Genomic DNA, 18,279 nt, shown 5'->3' with positions numbered 1-18,279 from the left:
CATAATAAACCTGATCATAGAGAAATATAGTTATATATTACCTCCCGTCGCTAGAGGGCGGCATGCAGATTTTAAACAGAGTGACTTACCAACACCATCAGAGGAAGAGGTATCTAGGAAACCAAAGGAAGCTTTTCCACACCAAGGTGAGTTCACGTAAACAATCAGAATTTCGGTGTTGTATCGTGAATGTAGTCAGTATAGTTTTACCATAAAGTGACCTTTCACTCATCAAGATAAAAGAGGTTGAGGATCAGGCGCGCAGTATCGAAGTAGGCTAGCTAGCTACTTCAATTCATATGAAATGTGTGCAGCGCCACCCCATGTCGCCCACGACGCCTTTATGCGTGAGCCCAGTGTAATCCAATTATTGACATTGAAGCCAGTGAATCCCAGCTAACCCAATTGTGTCTGTGTGTCCTGGACAGGTAGCCTCTCTCCATCTCAGGTCTTGGGGATGCGGTTGCAGCCCCAGTGTCTGCAGCTGGACTCTGTACTGCAGACAGTGAGTGTCCTGGAGGCAGTGATCCGGAGGAGCTTTGGTCCTGATGGAGGACAGGTGCTGTTCACACGGGACACGGGGCAAACTCTGCTGACACGCCACGGAACACGCATCCTCACAGCCCTGCGGGTGGAACACCCGCTGGCCAGGTAACACACGTTAGAGTATGTGAGTGGAGTTAAGCGGTCGGAAGTCTCGCTCATTGCTCATGGAGCGATGCCTGCGCACAGCTCCAGCGCTCCACGTCCATTCAAACGGCCCACTAAAACCCACTCAAAGCTCACAGGGAAAAAACTGCAGCTCCAAATTCGCTCCATTCATTAAAATTACAATTTAACCAACACCCACATATTTTTTGACTACCTGGGCTTACTATTTGGTTGTGACGTATTGAAACCAAACCATATGATTTGAATAAAAAGTACTTTAATAAACATGAAAAGGTGAATGTAAGACGTGCTCATAATTTCAAATAGGCTACATGTCATATTAAACAGCATTTAAACACTCTAAATAGGCCAGGAGCCAGACAGGGAGCCTAAGAAGGAACGAAAATGGATTAGTTAGGCTATATTACAATTATTTCAATGCTATAGCCTACAAAGAAATATATTGTGAACACACTAGGCTGGTAGGGAGTCAGGGACTTTAAGCGCTCAGCATTTTAACAAAGGTTTGTTGTATTAAATCATTATAGTCTATAAATTGTGCATATAAGCTGTGACTTAAATGAAAAATGCCTTATTAGGCTCAGTCTAGAGTTCCTTGGAATAAATTTTTAGAAACACCAGTTTGGCCAGAGTCTGGCTTTAGGCTCATGTGATGGTGCCTGGAGAGCAGGCCAGCAGTGGAGAATATCCTCTCCAAGCTTGCATAGCCACTGGGGATGCTCAACAACCTTTTGGCCATTCTTGCCAGGCTGAGCAGGAATGCAGAGTTGTTATTCTCTTCTTCTATAGGTAGGCCTAAATGTTTTTAGTCAAAACAACCCAATCAAAAACGGAAAGCGCCTTGAAAGTTGGAATATGAAAATCAATTATGGCCTATTGTATAGATAATCTAACCCAAATGAAGGAACATTTGAAGAGATCTGATTTGTTATGTATAAATACTTTGCTACAATGAAACTTAATTAGCTACTCACCTCGTTCCTTTCTTTTAGCATGTGCACGTAGTAAGTACACCATCATGTATTCGGGATATGTGTCTTTTCAGATACCGCAATTATTATTTAGTTGTGGACAAAACATCACCACACTCCCTCTCTTGCTCCTCATCTTTGTAAGACACCTTGATTTTGCACCGGTGTGTTTGATCAGTTTCTTTATTGAAAATATTTAGTGAACTCCATGACAGTAGTTAAAGTAAGGAGCTTTAGCAGCACACAAGTAGACTACAAATGCATGCTGGGCCAGGCATGCCCTGAGCTCGAGAAGTGATTGTATACTGGAGCGCAATTGGATGTCTACACTGTATTCCTGATCAATTTTATGTTATTTTAATGCACAAAAAATGTGCTTTTCTTTCAAAAAACAAGGACATTTCTAAGTGACCCCAAACTTTTGAACGGTAGTGTACATACAGAGATACACACACACGTTCACGCTTACAGTACTTTGTGAAATCTCAAGCTCTGTCTGTGTGTGTGTGTGTAGGATGGTGGTGGAGTGTGTGAGGAGACACAGCTCGGTGACAGGAGATGGCTCCAAGACCTTCGTCCTGCTGCTCGCCTCATTGCTACGGGAGATACAGAAACACACCCGAAAAGCCCGCCAGGAAGGCGCAGGTGCCAAGCGTTTGGCTGGAGCTCTGCTGGACTTCGGATTGGACGAGCTCAGTGATGTCATCACTGTTGGAGTGGCTCCACATGGCTCCTCCCTTTCAGACCCACACACCCCAGGACAAACAGACACACACACTCTGTGCCGCCTACTCAGTGCTTTCCTTCACACCCGGATCAGCCCTACTCATGCTGAAATCATCAGCCGACTGACCTGTGAGCTGCTCTCGCATTGGAGCTGCCATGGCGACTTCATTAACGAACACTTCCCTGCTCTGCACACAGCAGTATCAGGCTTCCCTATTGGCTGTTCCCGTCTGCTGGAGGGCCAGGTCATACATGCAGATTTCTCTACACCCCTCCCACTCTGCGACCATGGACCAATCAGGGCCCTAGCGGTGACGGAACCCCTGGAACCCAGCCTGCTGATTGGTGGAACTGTGCTGGAGGTGGGTGGGGCTAATAGAGGAATAGAAAGTGTGTGTGTGAGATTAGGGCGGGGGTTAGACAGTGTGTGTGTCATTCTACAGCATCTAGGAGTGTCTCTGCTCCTCTCATCAGTCAGACAGTCGGAGGCCGTCCTGGCTGCAGTGGGGAGGTACGGGGTGTGTGTGTTAGAGTGTGTGTGTGAAGACGACCTCACCTTGTTCTCTGTGATCAGTGGAGCCCTGCCTGTCTCAGACTGGGCTGTGATTGGACAAGAACATGTTGCTACGGTTACCTTCTGCCGGCCGCTGGTGCTGGGAGCTCACAGGTATGGTAACAGGACAGTTACACACGCTCACACACACACACACACACACACACACACACACACACACACACACACACACACACACACACTATTCTAATTATGTGGTTTTCTGTCTCTCCCAGGTTCGTCAATGTGGGGTTTCCTAAGACAGAGGACAGGGGCAGACCCCACAGTCTGGTTGTGTGTGGACTGACAGAGGGCCAGACTGAACAGAGTGTATGTGCTGTACGAGATGCTCTACACATGCTGCATACTACCTGGGGGCCCAAACACAGGACTAGAGCTACAGAGAGAATGGCACGCGCAGACGTGATGGAGCCTTGTTGTGTCATTTCCGTGGGCGGGACTTTTGAGTTCCTGTTACACCACACCCTCCTACAGCGCAAACACGGACACACACACTCTGTCACACACAGACACACACACACTCCGTCACACACAAGCACGCACACTCTGTCACACACAGACACACACACTCCGTCACACACAGGCACGCACACTCTGTCAAACGCAGACACACACACTCTGTCACACTTGGACGACCCTACTGTCTCGGAGATGCTAGCAGAGGCCCTACTGAGTGTGCCCAGACAGATTTACTCCCACAATCCTCGGCGCTACCTGGAGGCTCACGCGCACACTCTCAGTTGCATACGTAACCATGGTATTTTTCCGGACCCGCCGGAAATGAGTGCTGTTCTGGCAGCGGATGGTTCTAATATGGTCCAGGCTGACACTGGGTCAGGGTCTATGTTTGGGTCAGGGGTTAAGGAGATGTCGGTTTGGTCAAGCTCTGGCTCTAGTTCAGGTGTGGAGTCAGTGTCCTGTAAGTATCAACTGATCCTGGCTGTTCTACAGTGTCTCAGGAGTCTACTGTCTGTGGACACTGTACTACACGCTAATAGCTCACACACACTCGCACACACCTGTCAGAGAGAAGAGGAGGAGGAGGATGATGACTGAGAACTCATACTTGAATTCCTTTGTGTTTTTGTTTCATTGTTCATCCAAATGTTTTGTATTCACTGCTTGAAAAAGTAATCTATTTGTGTAGTATCTCTTTGCAGATCAATTTGTATGTTAATAAATCCGATTTTTGTTTGATGAAATAGGAGTATGGTTATATTACATTGTTACAGCGACAGAACAGAATGTTTCCTTCATCGCCTCTCTGCTCCACTGTAGAGGAGAAAACACTCTGCCCAACCCAGACTTTTTCTTATTCATTAACTTCTAAGGAGGTCAGTTGCTGTATTTATGTATCAATTACAAATGGAATCTGCAGTGTAGGTCTACATAGGACAATTGTTACGCAAAAAAATCAAGTATTATGCTATACTGTCAATATGCATGACGAAATATTGGTAATAATGTACTGATGTGAATTTTGAGAATGGTAAAATCACAATAGTTTCTAAACATTCGGTACTGTCTGGTAAAACGATCCTCCGATGAGATGGAGTGGCGACTGATCTGCTCACTGTTCTATTTCTATGATTCTGCGTGCGCAATCTCTAGATGGGTGGTTGTCATGGATACCTGGGTCACATGCGTGGGTTTCCTGAAGCCAGCAGCAAAATGATGCGAGCTAGCTAGCTAGCATTTTTACTGCCATTTTCATTCGGATTTCATCAAAAGGCGGTAGCTAAATTAGCAAGCTATAGCTAGCTACAGATGAACAGAAATTGAGAATGGGTGTAACGTCAACAACATTTGTAACAAAAGGCTGTGTCTGTGGAATTATTTTTCAAGTGAGCTGTCAACCCTTGCAAGCCTGAGCTGGAATATTATTTTTTATTTTGAGTATTTATATTTGCCTGACTCTTAAAACCGATTAGAAATGAGTATTGAAATCCCAGACGGACTGACGGAGCTGTTGCAAAGCTTTACAGTGGAAGTGTTGAGGAATCAACCAGGAGACCTTCTGGACTTTGCCTTGCAGTATTTCATCCAACTGAAGGAGAATCAGAGAGGATCCGCCTTTGACAATGCCCGAAATTCGGCTAACGGTCGACCTGGTGGTAATGTTAGCAGTGGAAGGGCGGTCAATTTTGCCGAGGAGGCAATGCAAATCGATTCGGAAAATGAAGAAGAAGATGACGACGAGGAGGAATTCGTAGGTAGCTAACCTCACCGTTCTGCTAGAAAAGTCAATACTGCCTGTGTGGTGCTGCTAACCCTGATAGCTAACTAGCTAACGACGTTACGGTAGCAGAAACTGAGAAAGTCACGCTCACTAACGGTTTGCTACTACTATACTATAGCTATAGTAGTCAGCCCAGCTGACGTTAGCTACTGCCCATTTTACCATGAATCCCTCGTGGACAGGGGGAAGTGACAACTTTCGCGATAATTGTACTTCTGGGTAACAGATGCCAGGCCAAGAAAAGGCAATTGAACTCACAATCACGTCTCGAAGGGAAATGGCTATCTAGTTACCATCCCAAAACCTTGAATAACCCCTATTGTTTACTTTGGCCAGTGCAGAGTGGAATGATGTTTCTGAAAGTGTCAGTGGCTATCCTGACCTGTGTGAGCATCAGTAGCGTCAGCTAGCTAGATTCATTCCGTGTTAGCTTGCTAACGTTAGCTAAAAACAATCAACGGTGATTTTAGATCAGAACGCTCTATCTGTTAAGCCAGAACCTTGTTGCATGGTTATATCCCAGTAGAATACATCTAATCTTCATGTAACTTTGTTTTATTAGCTCCAGTGATCAACAGATTCTTGAGAAGGTCTTCAGGTAAGAAGGTTTTATATTCTAGCTATGTCATCTAACAATAGTGAAGTTAAAGAACTCTGGTTTGGTTGTCCCTTGTATTTTGCATCCACAAAAGTACTCACTTTTCCAGTGTTTTCTACAGATAGTGGCAGGAAATGAAATCTGAAGTGTGTGTTTGATGGGCGTAATGATATCCTCTCTGTGGCTGGGACTATTGATCCAGTCGGAGCAGCAATTGCTGCTGTCATCACTATCACATATGTTAATTGTACTGTAGCAGGATCACACAAACGTCTGTCTGCTAGCCAGAGGGTTTTCAATGCACACAGTACTCAAGTATCAGGAGCAGTCTAGAGTTCAAGCATGTTCACCTTTAGACATTACAGGCGTAAACAATGCTGGGTGAAATGGATTACACTGCAGATTGTGACCTCCTGGGTTTGGTGTGGTTGGAATCACTCTTGGAATCCTGAGTGAAACCTGAAGGAGGCACTCAAGTGTAATGTGATGACTCTTGTTCCTCTCCACAGTGTGTGCTGAAGCGTTCAACCCTGATGATGAGGAGGAGGAGGACAAAGAGCCCAGGGTAAGAACACTTAACCTTCATCACTATGGGGTTGACCTTTAACCTCAAGTTAGCTAATGATGTGATGCCGCTGGACCACTGCAAACCATTGTCGATCAAAACTGGTTTAGGTTGAACGTTTGTGTATTTATCAGGAACAAAAGAACATTTCGGCATAAGAAGTCAGATGCTGAGTGAAACAGGGTGGGAAGGAGATTAGATGACTGTCTTCACTCTGTACATGAACCTGATACAGTAGCTATAATAATCCATGCTAATTATGGCTCTGCTCGGCTCTCTAAAAGATCACCCATCCTAAAACCGACGAGCAGAGGCACAGACTACAGGAGGCCTGCAAAGACATTCTGCTGTTCAAAAACCTAGACCCGGTAAAGTGAAGTGGGGTGGAAAGACTAGGTTGAACAAATGCATTGAGGAAAAGTCAACAAATATTGTATATGGATGCTGCTGTGTGCCGTGTCACTGAAATATCTCTGTGTTAACAGGAGCAGATGTCCCAGGTACTAGATGCAATGTTTGAGATGCCAGTGGAGGCTGGCGAACACATTATAGACCAGGATGACGATGGGGACAACTTCTATGTTATCGAAAGGTAGGACTTCAGATTCATCGAGACATTGTAAACAGACTAGACAGTCTATACAACACTTTTTGAGACCGGGGCCCATATCCACAAAGCGTCTCAGAGTAGAAGGGCTGTTCTAGGATCAGTTTTGTATTTTTAGATCATAATGAATGTAATTAGATGGACAGATCCTAGATCAGCACTCCTACTCTGAGACGCTGCTCCCGAGTGGCGCAGCGGTCTAAGGCACTGCATCTCAGTGGTAGAGGCGTCACTACAGACACCCTGGTTCGAATCCAGGCAGTAGCCACAACCGGCCGGGATTGGGAGTCCCATAGGGCGGCGCACAATTGGCCCAGCGTCGTCCGGGTTTGGCCGGTGTAAGCCATCATTGACTTGCCTAGTTAAATAAAGGTTTTAAAAAATACTGGCGACGATGGGTCTGGAATCACATCCTATTTCCTGTATTATGCACTACTATTGGCCAGAGTTGGGTGCGATATATAAGATTTTCCCATGTAATAAATATTTATTAGATGAATGAATTTATCATTATGATGTTGCCTTCTATCCCAGAGGGACCTTTGACATCCTGATGAAAGCAGACAGAGTGGAGCGTGTGGTGGGTTCCTATGACAACCAGGGCAGTTTTGGCGAACTGGCCCTGATGTACAACACCCCCAGGGCAGCCACCATCATCGCCACCTCTGCGGGAGCCCTCTGGTGCATGGTAGGTTGAAGGCTTTAGGGTGAACCAGCGGATTGCACTGTAGCTGATATGGATGTGAGGACGTGTAGGTAGGCTGTTACGTACTGTAGGTTTGAATGGTAGGCTATGCCCCCCGGTAGATTGTGGAGTGAATTACAGAAGTGATGCCTAAAGCAAAACATGCCAACACGCCTTAGTTGTCTGAAGGCATCAGCCGACTCACTTGAGATCATAATCTTAACCATTACGGGACAAAACGGTGAAACTGACTTGAGTGTTGAAACAACTTGGTTACTGGAGTAAACCATGTAATGTGGTGTTTGGTTGAAATGATCTGAGGCCTGTGATGTTGTATGTACTCCAGGACCGACTGATGTTCAGGAGGATCATAGTAAAGAACAACCACAAGAAGAGGAAGATGTACGAGGCTTTCATAGAGTCCCTGCCCCTGCTCACATCCCTACAGGTAACAACTGTGATCTCTATAGGTTGTTATCAACAAACCTCTCAGTGAGGTGCAGAATGTTCGATTTGCCTGCTGGAGGGGCAAAGAGACCCCTAGCTCCGCTAAAACCATTGACAACTGCGTGCCATTTTTAAGGGATTGTCAAATAAATGACCATTATTTGATTGAATAATAATCAGCTCCTGGAGAACAAGTCGGAACTACTAATTTGGGATTATTCCATGCAAACCTGGAACATCTCAGAGTGATTCTGACTGAGTGACACTCTTGATAATCAAATTGTATTTGTCACATGCGACGAATACAACCGGTGTAGACCTCACAGTGAAGTGCTTACTTACAGGCCCTTAATAATGCATCAATAGCACAGTTCTAACACGTTGCATTCTATAGTATATACAATGCATAATGATGTACACCATAAGCACCTATAACTACAGTACAAGCTGTGTTTATCCATCTGTAGAGCATTATAACAGCTACCACAACTGTTCTCTCTTGTCCTGACAGGTCTCTGAGAGGATGTGTGTGGTGGATGTTCTATCCTCCAAGACCTACACGGATGGAGAACAGATTATAGCTCAGGTAATTCTCGCTCTCATTATCCCTGTATTTGGAGAAAGTCCATGTAAAATGTAAAACTAACTGTTGCTGTGCTTCCAGGGGGCCACAGCTAACTGTTTCTACATAGTAGAATCTGGTCAAGTGCGAATAACGATGAATACGAGCAAGGTAAGGCTAGTCTATGCTTCTGGAACTGTTGATACGTATTCATGCACATTTATTGAACCTTTATTTAACGAGGCAAGTCAGTTAAGAACAAATTCTTATTTTCAATGACGGCCTAGGAACAGTGGGTTAACTGTCTTGTTCAGGGGCAGAATGACAGATTTTTACGTTGTCGGCTCGGGGATTCGATCTTGCAACCTTTCGGTTACTAGTCCAACGCTCTAACCACTAGGCTAACTGCCGCCCCGCACGTTTTAATATGTCTGGAGTTAGTGTTAACAGGTTAAAATGAGCTGAAAGCACGGTTACCGAGCATGTCATTAGTACTGTTTGTCCTATGGATACCACTATATGTCTTGTATTGTCTGACTGTCTGTCCCCCCAGTTGAAAAAGGAGGAGGGAGAAGGGGTGGAAGAGGAGGTAGAGATTGCCATGTGCACCAGGGGACAGTACTTTGGAGAGCTGGCTCTGGTCACCAACAAGCCCCGGGCTGCTTCAGCGTACGCTGTAGGAAACGTCAAGTGTCTAGGTAAGTAGCTAATGACCGCAATCAGCTGGAGGAGCGCCGCACTCCAGGAATGATCTCAATGCTCATGCTCTCTAGTCTAGATGATATCCAATAGCCTTGCTACGTTAGCTTCAGCTGATGTGGTTGTCCTTGTGTTTTTTGTCTGTGTGTGGTGTTTGTGTGTTCTAGTGATGGACGTGCAGGCGTTTGAGCGTCTGCTGGGCCCCTGCATGGACATCATGAAGAGGAACATCGTCAACTACGACGAGCAGCTGGCCGCGCTGTTCGGAAGTAACGCCGACATTCACGACAACGACACCGCGTGATCGAGTACACTCGGCATAGACAGCTGAGACGTGATGTTTTTATAACAAGGGACTCCTAGACTCTCCTGAGGGGCCAAATACCCCTGGTACTGATCTGCTTTATTATCAGTTTGCTTTAACACACATCACCCACTGTGTTTATATTACAGTATTAGCAAGGTTAGAGGTTAGAGGTTTGTTCATACTGCAAACTCAGACTTCATATGAGATGAATCCCATTTGTATAGTTTTAGTATTTTGTATGAAACACGAACATAGTGGTGTTTTGTTAATGACCTTCCGATTCATTCCTGGGCCTTATATCCAAATGGTACATATTAAGACACACTTCTATCAGGTTTGTCTAATAGATCAACCACGTTACGGCTTTTGATTCAAAATGAGACATTGGAGTCATCTATTGTCCAGCATTTAACCTTCCCTCACGGAAAAACACTTTTAAAAATATGTTTTTTGTTGCCCATAAATGTTACCACCAAGCATGTGAATTCAGAATGAAATAAGAATCCACTTGTTTCTAATCTCCCAGATGTATTAGCTACTTTTTAGAGTAACATTTTAGTCTGGACAATTATGTCATATGAAAACAGAACGAAAAAGCAACATAGAGCAGGTAGTGGTATATTTCAGTGTACCTTTTATTTGCAGTTGTCAACTTATTTTTGATTAAATTGAAAAAAATGCATATTGTACTTGAAGTTTGTAATAGTGTTATAGTCCTGAGTTAAGCATTTATGATCTAGTTGAAGAGCATTAGTAGCATATAATTTGTTAAACTTAAACTGAGGTGTATTATTTTTGTTAAATCACATTGACACAACTTGGTGCTCAGTAGCTAAAAAGGCAGTATTTCCTGACAAATCCATATGTGAAGTTGGTCTAGACAGAACCAATTAATTCATGGACTGTGTTGCTTACTTCATTTTTGTACTAGTTATTGTCTTATAAGCTGTTAATACGTTGTCAGAGGATGTTTCTTTGACATAGTGTCTTTTCCCAGGTGATTTCTGATGTATCAGTGGGTGTTTTGGAGAGCTGTTTTCATAAGGGAAATATCAGATAGGGAAATTCTCTTAGTATTTTGCATATTGCTGCTAGACCTACGTTTGGTACATAGTTTCTTTGGTCCAGTCTGCTAAAAAAGAAAATCTTTGTTTTTGTAATTCATGCACTGCTCTCCTTAATAGCTTAGTACCGTATTTGCCTTTTTGAACCAGAGATTTCATAAGTGTCATTATTTTAACCTGCCAATACATTGTCAGATAGATGTTCATCCTCCAATGCAAGTAAATCTCTAAACCAGTTTTATCAGTTAACTGAAAGGATTTATCTTGCCTACCTCTGCACATAATTACCTATGCCAACAACAGGTATCTGACATTCCTTGTTTCATGGTGTTAATGTCAGTGTTCTGTGTGTAAAAACAGATTTGTTTTAATTTAATATTTTTTAAGGGTCCACTCCCGCACTTGATTTGCAGTTTCCCATTGTTCTTGTAATGTTGTTACAATACACCTAATTTCCTGAGTATTTTCAGCATCTTAACTGTTATTTGAATTTCCATTGCAATAAACTTATGTTTTGTATAAATAATTGACCATTTGCATATTTTACTGTTGTGTATATTACAAATGTAAACGCAAACAGCAAATGCATGCATGTTTAAAAACCTTTTATCAAAGACAGTCTGTGCCTTTATTTTTGACTGTCTTTGTCTGCCAGTCCCTGAAATTGTAGTCAAAACTGTAAACAAACCTCATACAGTATAAAAACTACAATAGCTAGTTGCACTGGTTGATTGAAGTCGCCCAATTAGAGCCATCTAAGAGTTGAGGGACATGGATTACAGCCAAAAGGAACAGCGCAAACAAATACGAGGGTGTATTTACTCAGTGAATAACCAATTAACAAGAGAGAAGCCATAGATTGACGTCTGAAGCCACCAATAATATTTGCTAAAAAGAATAATATTTATCTCTCACTTCTCGTTGATGGCGACTGTTTTGGTGAGTTGCAAAGAAAGTTTATTAGAAATACAGTAGACAAAGGGTTTAATCCAATGAAATGAAGAAATAAATAGCAGAATATTACAGACAGATAGGAAAAAGGTGAATTTGACATTGCCTCCTTCAGTTTCGAATGACATGTCAGATCGCATACAATGTGCATTGTTGGCGTTTAGTTTTCTTAACCAGCTTGAGCAAGAGACGAATGCATAGGCTCTTTCATTCTTTCATTTCATTGTATACAAATATTGACATTTGCTCCTCGTGACATGTTTTACTCTTTTCTACTTCTGCATATAGCACAAGGTCCAATTTCTGTCAGCTCGACACTTCTGTATTTTGACAAAGCGTTGGCCAAATTAGGTTGCGTTTGCCAAATCAATGGGATCGTGTATTACTATGTAAGTATTTCGTTGTAAACCAAATCACTCGGCAGTAATAAAGTTTGCTGTCAATGGCGGGTATAACTATTTATGAGATATTTTCGTGATTTTAAACTTATGGGAGGAGTGAGTTATCGTCAGTTCACGGTATTGAATGAATGAGCTCAAATGAGCATGCGCGATTTCCTGAACGTTTATAAACAAGGCCTGCATGACATGACGCTGTTGAGAAATCGAAAGGAAAAAGTTCTGTCTACGTTGTTTATACAATTATATGAGTCTTTATTGTTTTGTGATAGTTGCTCTCAATTTCCAAAACAAATGTTGACAAAAGGCAAAGGCGTAATTGGTTCTGCATAAGAACAGTCACCTCAGCCCCCCACCCTTTCCCTTCCTCATCTCACCCCTTTCCAATGTTGTACACCAGGGAACACTGTCCCGCGAATGTCCCGTAAAATCATCCTGTTGTCCCGCATTTGGGTATTTTAAATGTGGTCACCCTAGTCAAACATATTGTGTTCACATTCAATAACTTTGTTAATAAAACGTTAATGAATGAATGGTGTGTGTATGTTTGTGTCCAGTAAGATGACCTAAAGAAGCATTATAACATGGTGTGGGAAGTTAAGAGTCCTCTGAGCGGCAGCAGTACTATGTTGGATATCACAGGGTCAGGGCCAGAGGCAGGTAGAGACCAGGGATTGGACCTTCTCCAGTGTGAAGAACACCTGCTCTCCTCCCCCGGATGCCGCACCAGTGACAGCCACATGGAATACGGTAATCATAAGCTAATGTCATGTTTATGATGTGATTAAAGATGTGTAATGTAGGCTACGCTTTATACAGGTAAATGTAATGGTAAGTCATTACCATACTTTTAAATTGTAAAGCACCTTTTGTACATCATTAAGCAGAGTGATGCAAATACGTCATTCCTGATTTACTGTGAAACATCATGCTTTTAGATCTCTGTTCATTCTAGCTGTTCTATTTACATATTTAACCCCTTAAAGGAACTCTGATCAACCTAGTTATTCCATTTCTATAATTTCCCCTTAGATGACCTCCCGGAGCTGGAGGAGGTGGAGGAGGACCAGACAGCACCCGTTGTGTTTCAGGTGGGGGCGAGGGTGTCCCATCAGGAACGTGACGGACACACACACACTCACACGGCCGGGCCCCCGGACACACACTGGCTCACACAGCTAGCTCACATTGCCACGGGCCCCCAGAGTCCCTTGCTACAGGGCTCCACTCAGGTCGTCAGGTAAGGGATGTTACTGTACCACACACACACACACACACACACACACACACACACACACACACACACACACACACACACACACACACACACACACACACACACACACACACACATTTTAATACTTCATAACTGTCCATTTCTAACTACCCCAGGTCAACTCCCATCCACATCTTTGGCACCAGTAGTAACCTCCATTCCTATGCCCGGCCTCCCCACACCCGGCCTCCCCTGACCTCCAACAGCCTGCCCTCTAGAGGCCAACACAGGGAGCGCAGCAGGCGAGTCAGGGTAAGATCTGTTATGCTACACTACATCCACCAGGTTGCAACCCTGGACCAGTGCAGCAAACGCACAGCACTGCTTTTACTGAGAACACACACACACACACACACACACACACACACACGCACACACACGCACACACACGCACACACATACACACACACACACACACACAATTATACAATTTGAAGTCAATCGTCTTTCCCCATGAATTAGGAAATATGGAGTTGTTTGAGAATATAAGTGAAAGTTATCTAGCTAACTAATTGATCCTGCTTTAGTGATAATCCCCTCTGGTCTCTCTCATCTCTACAGGTCAGTAGTGAGTGTGAGTCTGCTGTGTCCTGTCACTCCTCTGTGTCTGATGACGAGGACATGGGTTGGAGCCACTCCTGGCCACCTACTGCCTGGCACTGCTTCCTCAAAGGTACATATATATATATATGCACTTATCGGCCAATTTATTAGGTACGCCACCACTTTCACGAAAATGGATCGCTCCTACAGACAGTACTGTAAGTCAAGTGGCTGTGGCTTACTATGTAAAGCAGGCAGACAGGCATCGAGGCATTCAGTTACTGTTCAGTTATTGAACGTTAGAATGAGCAGAACCAGTGAGCATAGCGACTTTGAGCATGGCATGATTGTCGGTGTCAGGCTCGCGGGTCCAGTATCCCAGAATCGTCCGCCCTCCTGGGCTTTTCAAGCTCGACAGTGTCTCGGGTTTACCAAGAATGGTGCGACAAACACAACCATCCCATCAGCAGCAGTCCTGATGGCGAAAACTGCTCGTTGATGAGAGAGGTCGAAGGAGAATGGTAAGAATCGTCCAAGCTAACAGGTAACCTGCAAACAGACAAATAATGGTGCAGTACAACAGTGGTGTGCAGAACGGCATCTCAGAACGCACAACGCGTCAATCCTTGTCCTGGATGGGCTATTGCAGCAGACGACCACACCGTGTTCCATTCCTATCAGATTAAAGAAGAAGTGGCTCCAGTGGGCACGTGACAATACTGGACAACTGAGGAGTGGAAAGACATTGGCTCGACGAATCCCGGGTTCCTGTTGTGTCAAGCTGATGGCAGAGTCAGGATTTAGGATAAGCAGCATGAGTCCATGGACACATCATGCCTGGTGTCAACAGCACAGTCTGGTGGTGTACTGGTGTGGGGAATGTTTTCCTGGTACAAGTTAGATCGCTTGATACCAATTGAGCAATGAGCGTTTCCGACACCTTGTAGAATCCATCCATGCCCCGAATAGTTCAGGATGTTCTGGAGGCAAAGGGGGGTCCGACTTGGTACTAGATGTACCTAATAAACTTGCCACTGACTGTATACGTCTATGTGATCACTTCTGGGACCCGAACGCCTGACCTTGTTGTGCAATGACCATTAATCCGTTTTTTATATATTTCTTCCTGTGTCCTCAGGCACTCGTCTGCAGTTCCATAAGGGTTCTAGTGTGGAGTGGCAGGATGCTGAGGAACTGGTGTCGGACGAAGACTCAGACGATGAGACAGAGGCTATATCCCACCCCCTGAAGGTACATACTCATTTAGAGGCAATATCACATCCCCTGAAGGTACAATAATGCCTAGCTCAGTGGACTGATGTGTTCCTGAGTAACACAGATGAACTGAAATTCTTTAATATGGTCTCCTATCATCTCTTATCTCCCTGTGAGCCCCTTGTGAGTACAGTTCCCCATCACTAACCCTGTTGTGTCTTGTCCTCAGGGCTATGGTCGTGAGGGCCTGAGGCTGGTGTCCCACACAGAGAGCCGGGCGTTCGGCCAGTCCGTCCTCAAGCTGACCTTTGACCCAGGTGCCTGTGGGGAGTGGCTTCTGTCCGCTGAGTGTCAGCCGGACCACCCGTTCTACGTCAGAAACAAAGGTCGGAGGCCTGGGTGTGTGTGTAATGTGTGTGATGTGTGTGTAACGTATGTAAAGTATAAGGTGTAACATGTGTTTTTCTAACGTGTGTGTGTGTGTGTTCCTGTGCCAGGCTGGTCGTCGTTCTACCCCAGTCTGACTGTGGTGCAGTATGGGATCCCGTGCTATGATGTGATGGTGGGTGATGTGTGTCTGCCTCCTGGACACAGAGATGCCGTCCACACTGACGACTCCCTGGTGTTCGACACATTCAGGAGGTAAAACCCCTCCGCATTAGTTCAATAGCGGTAGTAGTGTCCATTCTGTACTTTACAAACCATGTGTGACACGCTGGATTTGAACCGCGGCTCAAGACTGTGTTAGTCCCCCTGAGCTAAAGCCTCTCAGATCTCCGTGCGTGACTCTTCTTTGTGTTCCTGTGTTTTTCACATCAGTTATGACTTCACTCCCCTGGACTCGTCGGCGGTGTACGTTCTGAGCAGCATGGCCCGGCAGCGTAGGACCTCCCAGTCCGGCGGGGGCGCCGTCAGCCCCGACCAAGACACACACCGCAACGAGCCAATTAAGAGCCAGCAGGACTCGGGAGCAGCCGGCGGGGCTTCGCCCACGAAGTGCAAGCGGCCAATGAATGCATTCATGCTATTCGCAAAGAAGTTCAGGTTGGAGTACACCCAGATGTACCCTGGGAAGGACAACAGGTGTGTGTGCGCGTTTGTGTGTGCAAAGAAATCTCCAAATTCCCTGGACTAAAAAAATCAAGTGAAAATAACACATTATTGTGTGTGTGTGTGTGTGTGTGTGTGTGTGTGTGTGTGTGTGTGTGTGTGTGTTTGTGCTGCCCTCAGAGCGATCAGTGTGATCCTGGGAGAGAAGTGGAAGAAGATGCGAGGAGAGGAGAGAAGGAGGTACACCGTAGAGGCCAAGGCTCTGGCTGACGAGCAGAAGAGACTCAACCCTGACTGCTGGAAACGCAAGAGAACCAACTCAGTGAGGAGAGCACACACACACACACACACACACACACACACACACACACACACACACACACACACACACACACACACACACACACAACACACACACACACACATCCGATGAAGCCTCTTGCATGGTGTTCATTTTAATATCAGCCCCTTGGAACTGTTCCTAACCTTTCCTCTCTCTTCATCTTGTTCTCCGTTACAGGGTTCCCAGGGGAACTAAGAGACGCAGACACACGAGAGCGGGATGAGGCAGATGACAGGAGAAAAGAGAGGGAGGCGATGGAGGGGAGGACAAACTTGGAAGAGGGGTGTATGGGGGGGAGGCAGCACACGGAAGACGCACGCGCACGCACATACACACACACTTTAGATACGTATATAGATGTACAGATGAAGTCTGAAGTTTACATACACCTTAGCCAGATACAGTTGAAGTCGGAAGTTTACATACACTTAGGTTGGAGTCATTAAAACTCGTTTTTCAACCACTCCACAAATTTCTTGTCAACAAACTATAGTTTTGGCAAGTCGGTTAGGACATCTACTTGGTGCATGACACAAGTAATTGTTCCAACAATTGTTTACAGACAGGTTATTTTGCTTATCAGAATGTGTCTCCTTCCTGAGCGGTATGCCGGCTGCGTGGTCCCATTGTGTTTATACTTGCATACTATTGTTTGTACAGATGAACGTGGTACCTTCAGGCGTTTGGAAATTGCTCAAGGATGAACCAGACTTGTGGAGGCCTACAATTTTGTTTCTGAGGTCTTGGCTAATTTCTTTTGATTTTTCCATGACGTCAAGCAAAGAGGCACTGAGTTTGAAGGTAGGCCTTGAAATACATCCACAGGTACACCTCCAATTGACTCAAATTATGTCAATTAGCCTATCAGAAGCTTCTAAAGCCATGACATCATTTTTTGAAAATTTAACTTCTGACCCACTGGAATTGTGATAGTGTATTATAATTCAAATAATCTGTCTGTAAACAATTGTTGGAAAAAATGACTTGTGTCATGCACAAAGTAGATGTCCTAACCGACTTGCCAAAACTATAGTTTGTTAGCAAGAAATGTGTCGAGTGTTTGAAAAACAAGTTTTAATAACGCCAATCTAAGTGTATGTAAACTTCCGACTCCAACTGTATATATAATATACTAACTGTGCTTGAACATAAGATATATTTTTAATGTCCGACTTGCCTTAATCTTCCAAAGCAAGAATGTATTCTTTTTAAATCATTTTGATTAATTTCAGGTAATTTCATACCTTATAGCTTGAAAAACATGAGCCCCTGTGTTGCTGTAGAGTAGGGAAAGGGGAGGTGAAAACTAAATGTCTATTTTTCAACCAGAGATCAGTCTAGGGAACTCAAAAATGCTTCCGATTGTTCTTATGCCTATATTTGTATAACTTGATATATTATTGCTATTTTATTCTATTATTACTATTTTCACTTTGTACATTCAGAGGGGAAGGGAGGGAGGAGTGGGATATGTGCTTAACCTTAATTATTGCTGTAATTCCAAATGGACACCTACCCCATAGGCACTTAAAAGGAAAACTACACTCAAAAACAACCTTTTGGTGTTTGTTACATTAGTTACATTGTTGACTTTGACTTTCAAGAAGCAAAGTGTCACTTGCCACATCATCGTTTTTGAGTGGATGTTTCCTTTAAAGTAGATCTTATCTAGTCGTCCCATATCTACACTAGTGTCTAGTGGGTAGGGGTTGGTTTGGACCTGGGCATATCTTACCCAGGTCAAGTGCACTGGGTGTGTGACAAACGACTTGGCCATATAACAAAGT

General features: G+C 44.4%; 3 protein-coding genes across 5 annotated transcripts; all 3 read left to right on the top strand.

Moving 5' to 3' along the window:
- The first annotated feature begins 24 nt into the window (after positions 1 to 24).
- On the top strand, positions 25 to 4,123 carry bbs10 (Bardet-Biedl syndrome 10). 2 transcript variants are annotated; one of them, XM_038977933.1, is made up of 3 exons: positions 25 to 651; positions 2,158 to 3,036; positions 3,159 to 4,123. In XM_038977933.1, the coding sequence occupies exons 1-3, from the start codon at positions 458 to 460 to the stop codon at positions 3,997 to 3,999; spliced, it is 1,914 nt and encodes a 637-aa protein (XP_038833861.1). In that variant the 5' UTR covers positions 25 to 457; the 3' UTR covers positions 4,000 to 4,123. The 2 variants fall into 2 exon arrangements, with proteins under 2 accessions (XP_038833861.1, XP_038833863.1); XM_038977935.1 differs by having other exon boundaries at positions 2,158 to 2,731; positions 3,159 to 3,274.
- A 471-nt stretch (positions 4,124 to 4,594) lies between these two features.
- LOC120032250 (cAMP-dependent protein kinase type II-beta regulatory subunit-like) lies at positions 4,595 to 11,242 on the top strand. 2 transcript variants are annotated; one of them, XM_038978253.1, is made up of 11 exons: positions 4,595 to 5,156; positions 5,745 to 5,780; positions 6,290 to 6,345; positions 6,630 to 6,713; positions 6,831 to 6,937; positions 7,487 to 7,640; positions 7,984 to 8,085; positions 8,596 to 8,670; positions 8,749 to 8,817; positions 9,200 to 9,344; positions 9,513 to 11,242. In XM_038978253.1, exons 1-11 carry the CDS (start codon positions 4,877 to 4,879, stop codon positions 9,647 to 9,649), a joined length of 1,245 nt encoding a protein of 414 aa, XP_038834181.1. In that variant the 5' UTR covers positions 4,595 to 4,876; the 3' UTR covers positions 9,650 to 11,242. The 2 variants fall into 2 exon arrangements, with proteins under 2 accessions (XP_038834181.1, XP_038834182.1); XM_038978254.1 differs by lacking the exon at positions 6,630 to 6,713.
- A 373-nt stretch (positions 11,243 to 11,615) lies between these two features.
- Positions 11,616 to 16,927, top strand: LOC120032124 (HMG box-containing protein 1-like). The gene is made up of 11 exons (XM_038978066.1): positions 11,616 to 11,655; positions 12,623 to 12,815; positions 13,098 to 13,305; positions 13,458 to 13,593; positions 13,903 to 14,014; positions 15,023 to 15,135; positions 15,329 to 15,485; positions 15,597 to 15,741; positions 15,919 to 16,182; positions 16,330 to 16,471; positions 16,670 to 16,927. Exons 2-11 carry the CDS (start codon positions 12,650 to 12,652, stop codon positions 16,685 to 16,687), a joined length of 1,461 nt encoding a protein of 486 aa, XP_038833994.1. The 5' UTR covers positions 11,616 to 11,655; positions 12,623 to 12,649; the 3' UTR covers positions 16,688 to 16,927.
- Positions 16,928 to 18,279: the final 1,352 nt, after the last annotated feature.

This window comes from Salvelinus namaycush, chromosome 38 (genome assembly GCF_016432855.1).
Source record: "Salvelinus namaycush isolate Seneca chromosome 38, SaNama_1.0, whole genome shotgun sequence".
Lineage (NCBI taxonomy): Eukaryota > Metazoa > Chordata > Actinopteri > Salmoniformes > Salmonidae > Salvelinus > Salvelinus namaycush.
Note: the sequence above shows the minus strand (reverse complement) of the source record. Positions and strands in the feature narration are given on the sequence as shown.

Excerpts from the sequence above, each read along its gene's own strand:
- bbs10 (XM_038977933.1), top strand. The coding sequence starts at position 458 with ATGCGGTTGCAGCCCCAGTGTCTGCAGCTGGACTCTGTACTGCAGACA. Across the intron at positions 652-2,157 it reads GTGGAACACCCGCTGGCCAG|GATGGTGGTGGAGTGTGTGA; the intron begins GTAACACACGTT and ends GTGTGTGTGTAG. Across the intron at positions 3,037-3,158 it reads CTGGTGCTGGGAGCTCACAG|GTTCGTCAATGTGGGGTTTC; the intron begins GTATGGTAACAG and ends TGTCTCTCCCAG.
- LOC120032250 (XM_038978253.1), top strand. The coding sequence starts at position 4,877 with ATGAGTATTGAAATCCCAGACGGACTGACGGAGCTGTTGCAAAGCTTT. Across the intron at positions 6,938-7,486 it reads AACTTCTATGTTATCGAAAG|AGGGACCTTTGACATCCTGA; the intron begins GTAGGACTTCAG and ends CTTCTATCCCAG. Across the intron at positions 8,671-8,748 it reads GAGAACAGATTATAGCTCAG|GGGGCCACAGCTAACTGTTT; the intron begins GTAATTCTCGCT and ends CTGTGCTTCCAG.
- LOC120032124 (XM_038978066.1), top strand. The coding sequence starts at position 12,650 with ATGGTGTGGGAAGTTAAGAGTCCTCTGAGCGGCAGCAGTACTATGTTG. Across the intron at positions 14,015-15,022 it reads CTGGCACTGCTTCCTCAAAG|GCACTCGTCTGCAGTTCCAT; the intron begins GTACATATATAT and ends CTGTGTCCTCAG. Across the intron at positions 15,742-15,918 it reads GTGTTCGACACATTCAGGAG|TTATGACTTCACTCCCCTGG; the intron begins GTAAAACCCCTC and ends TTTTCACATCAG.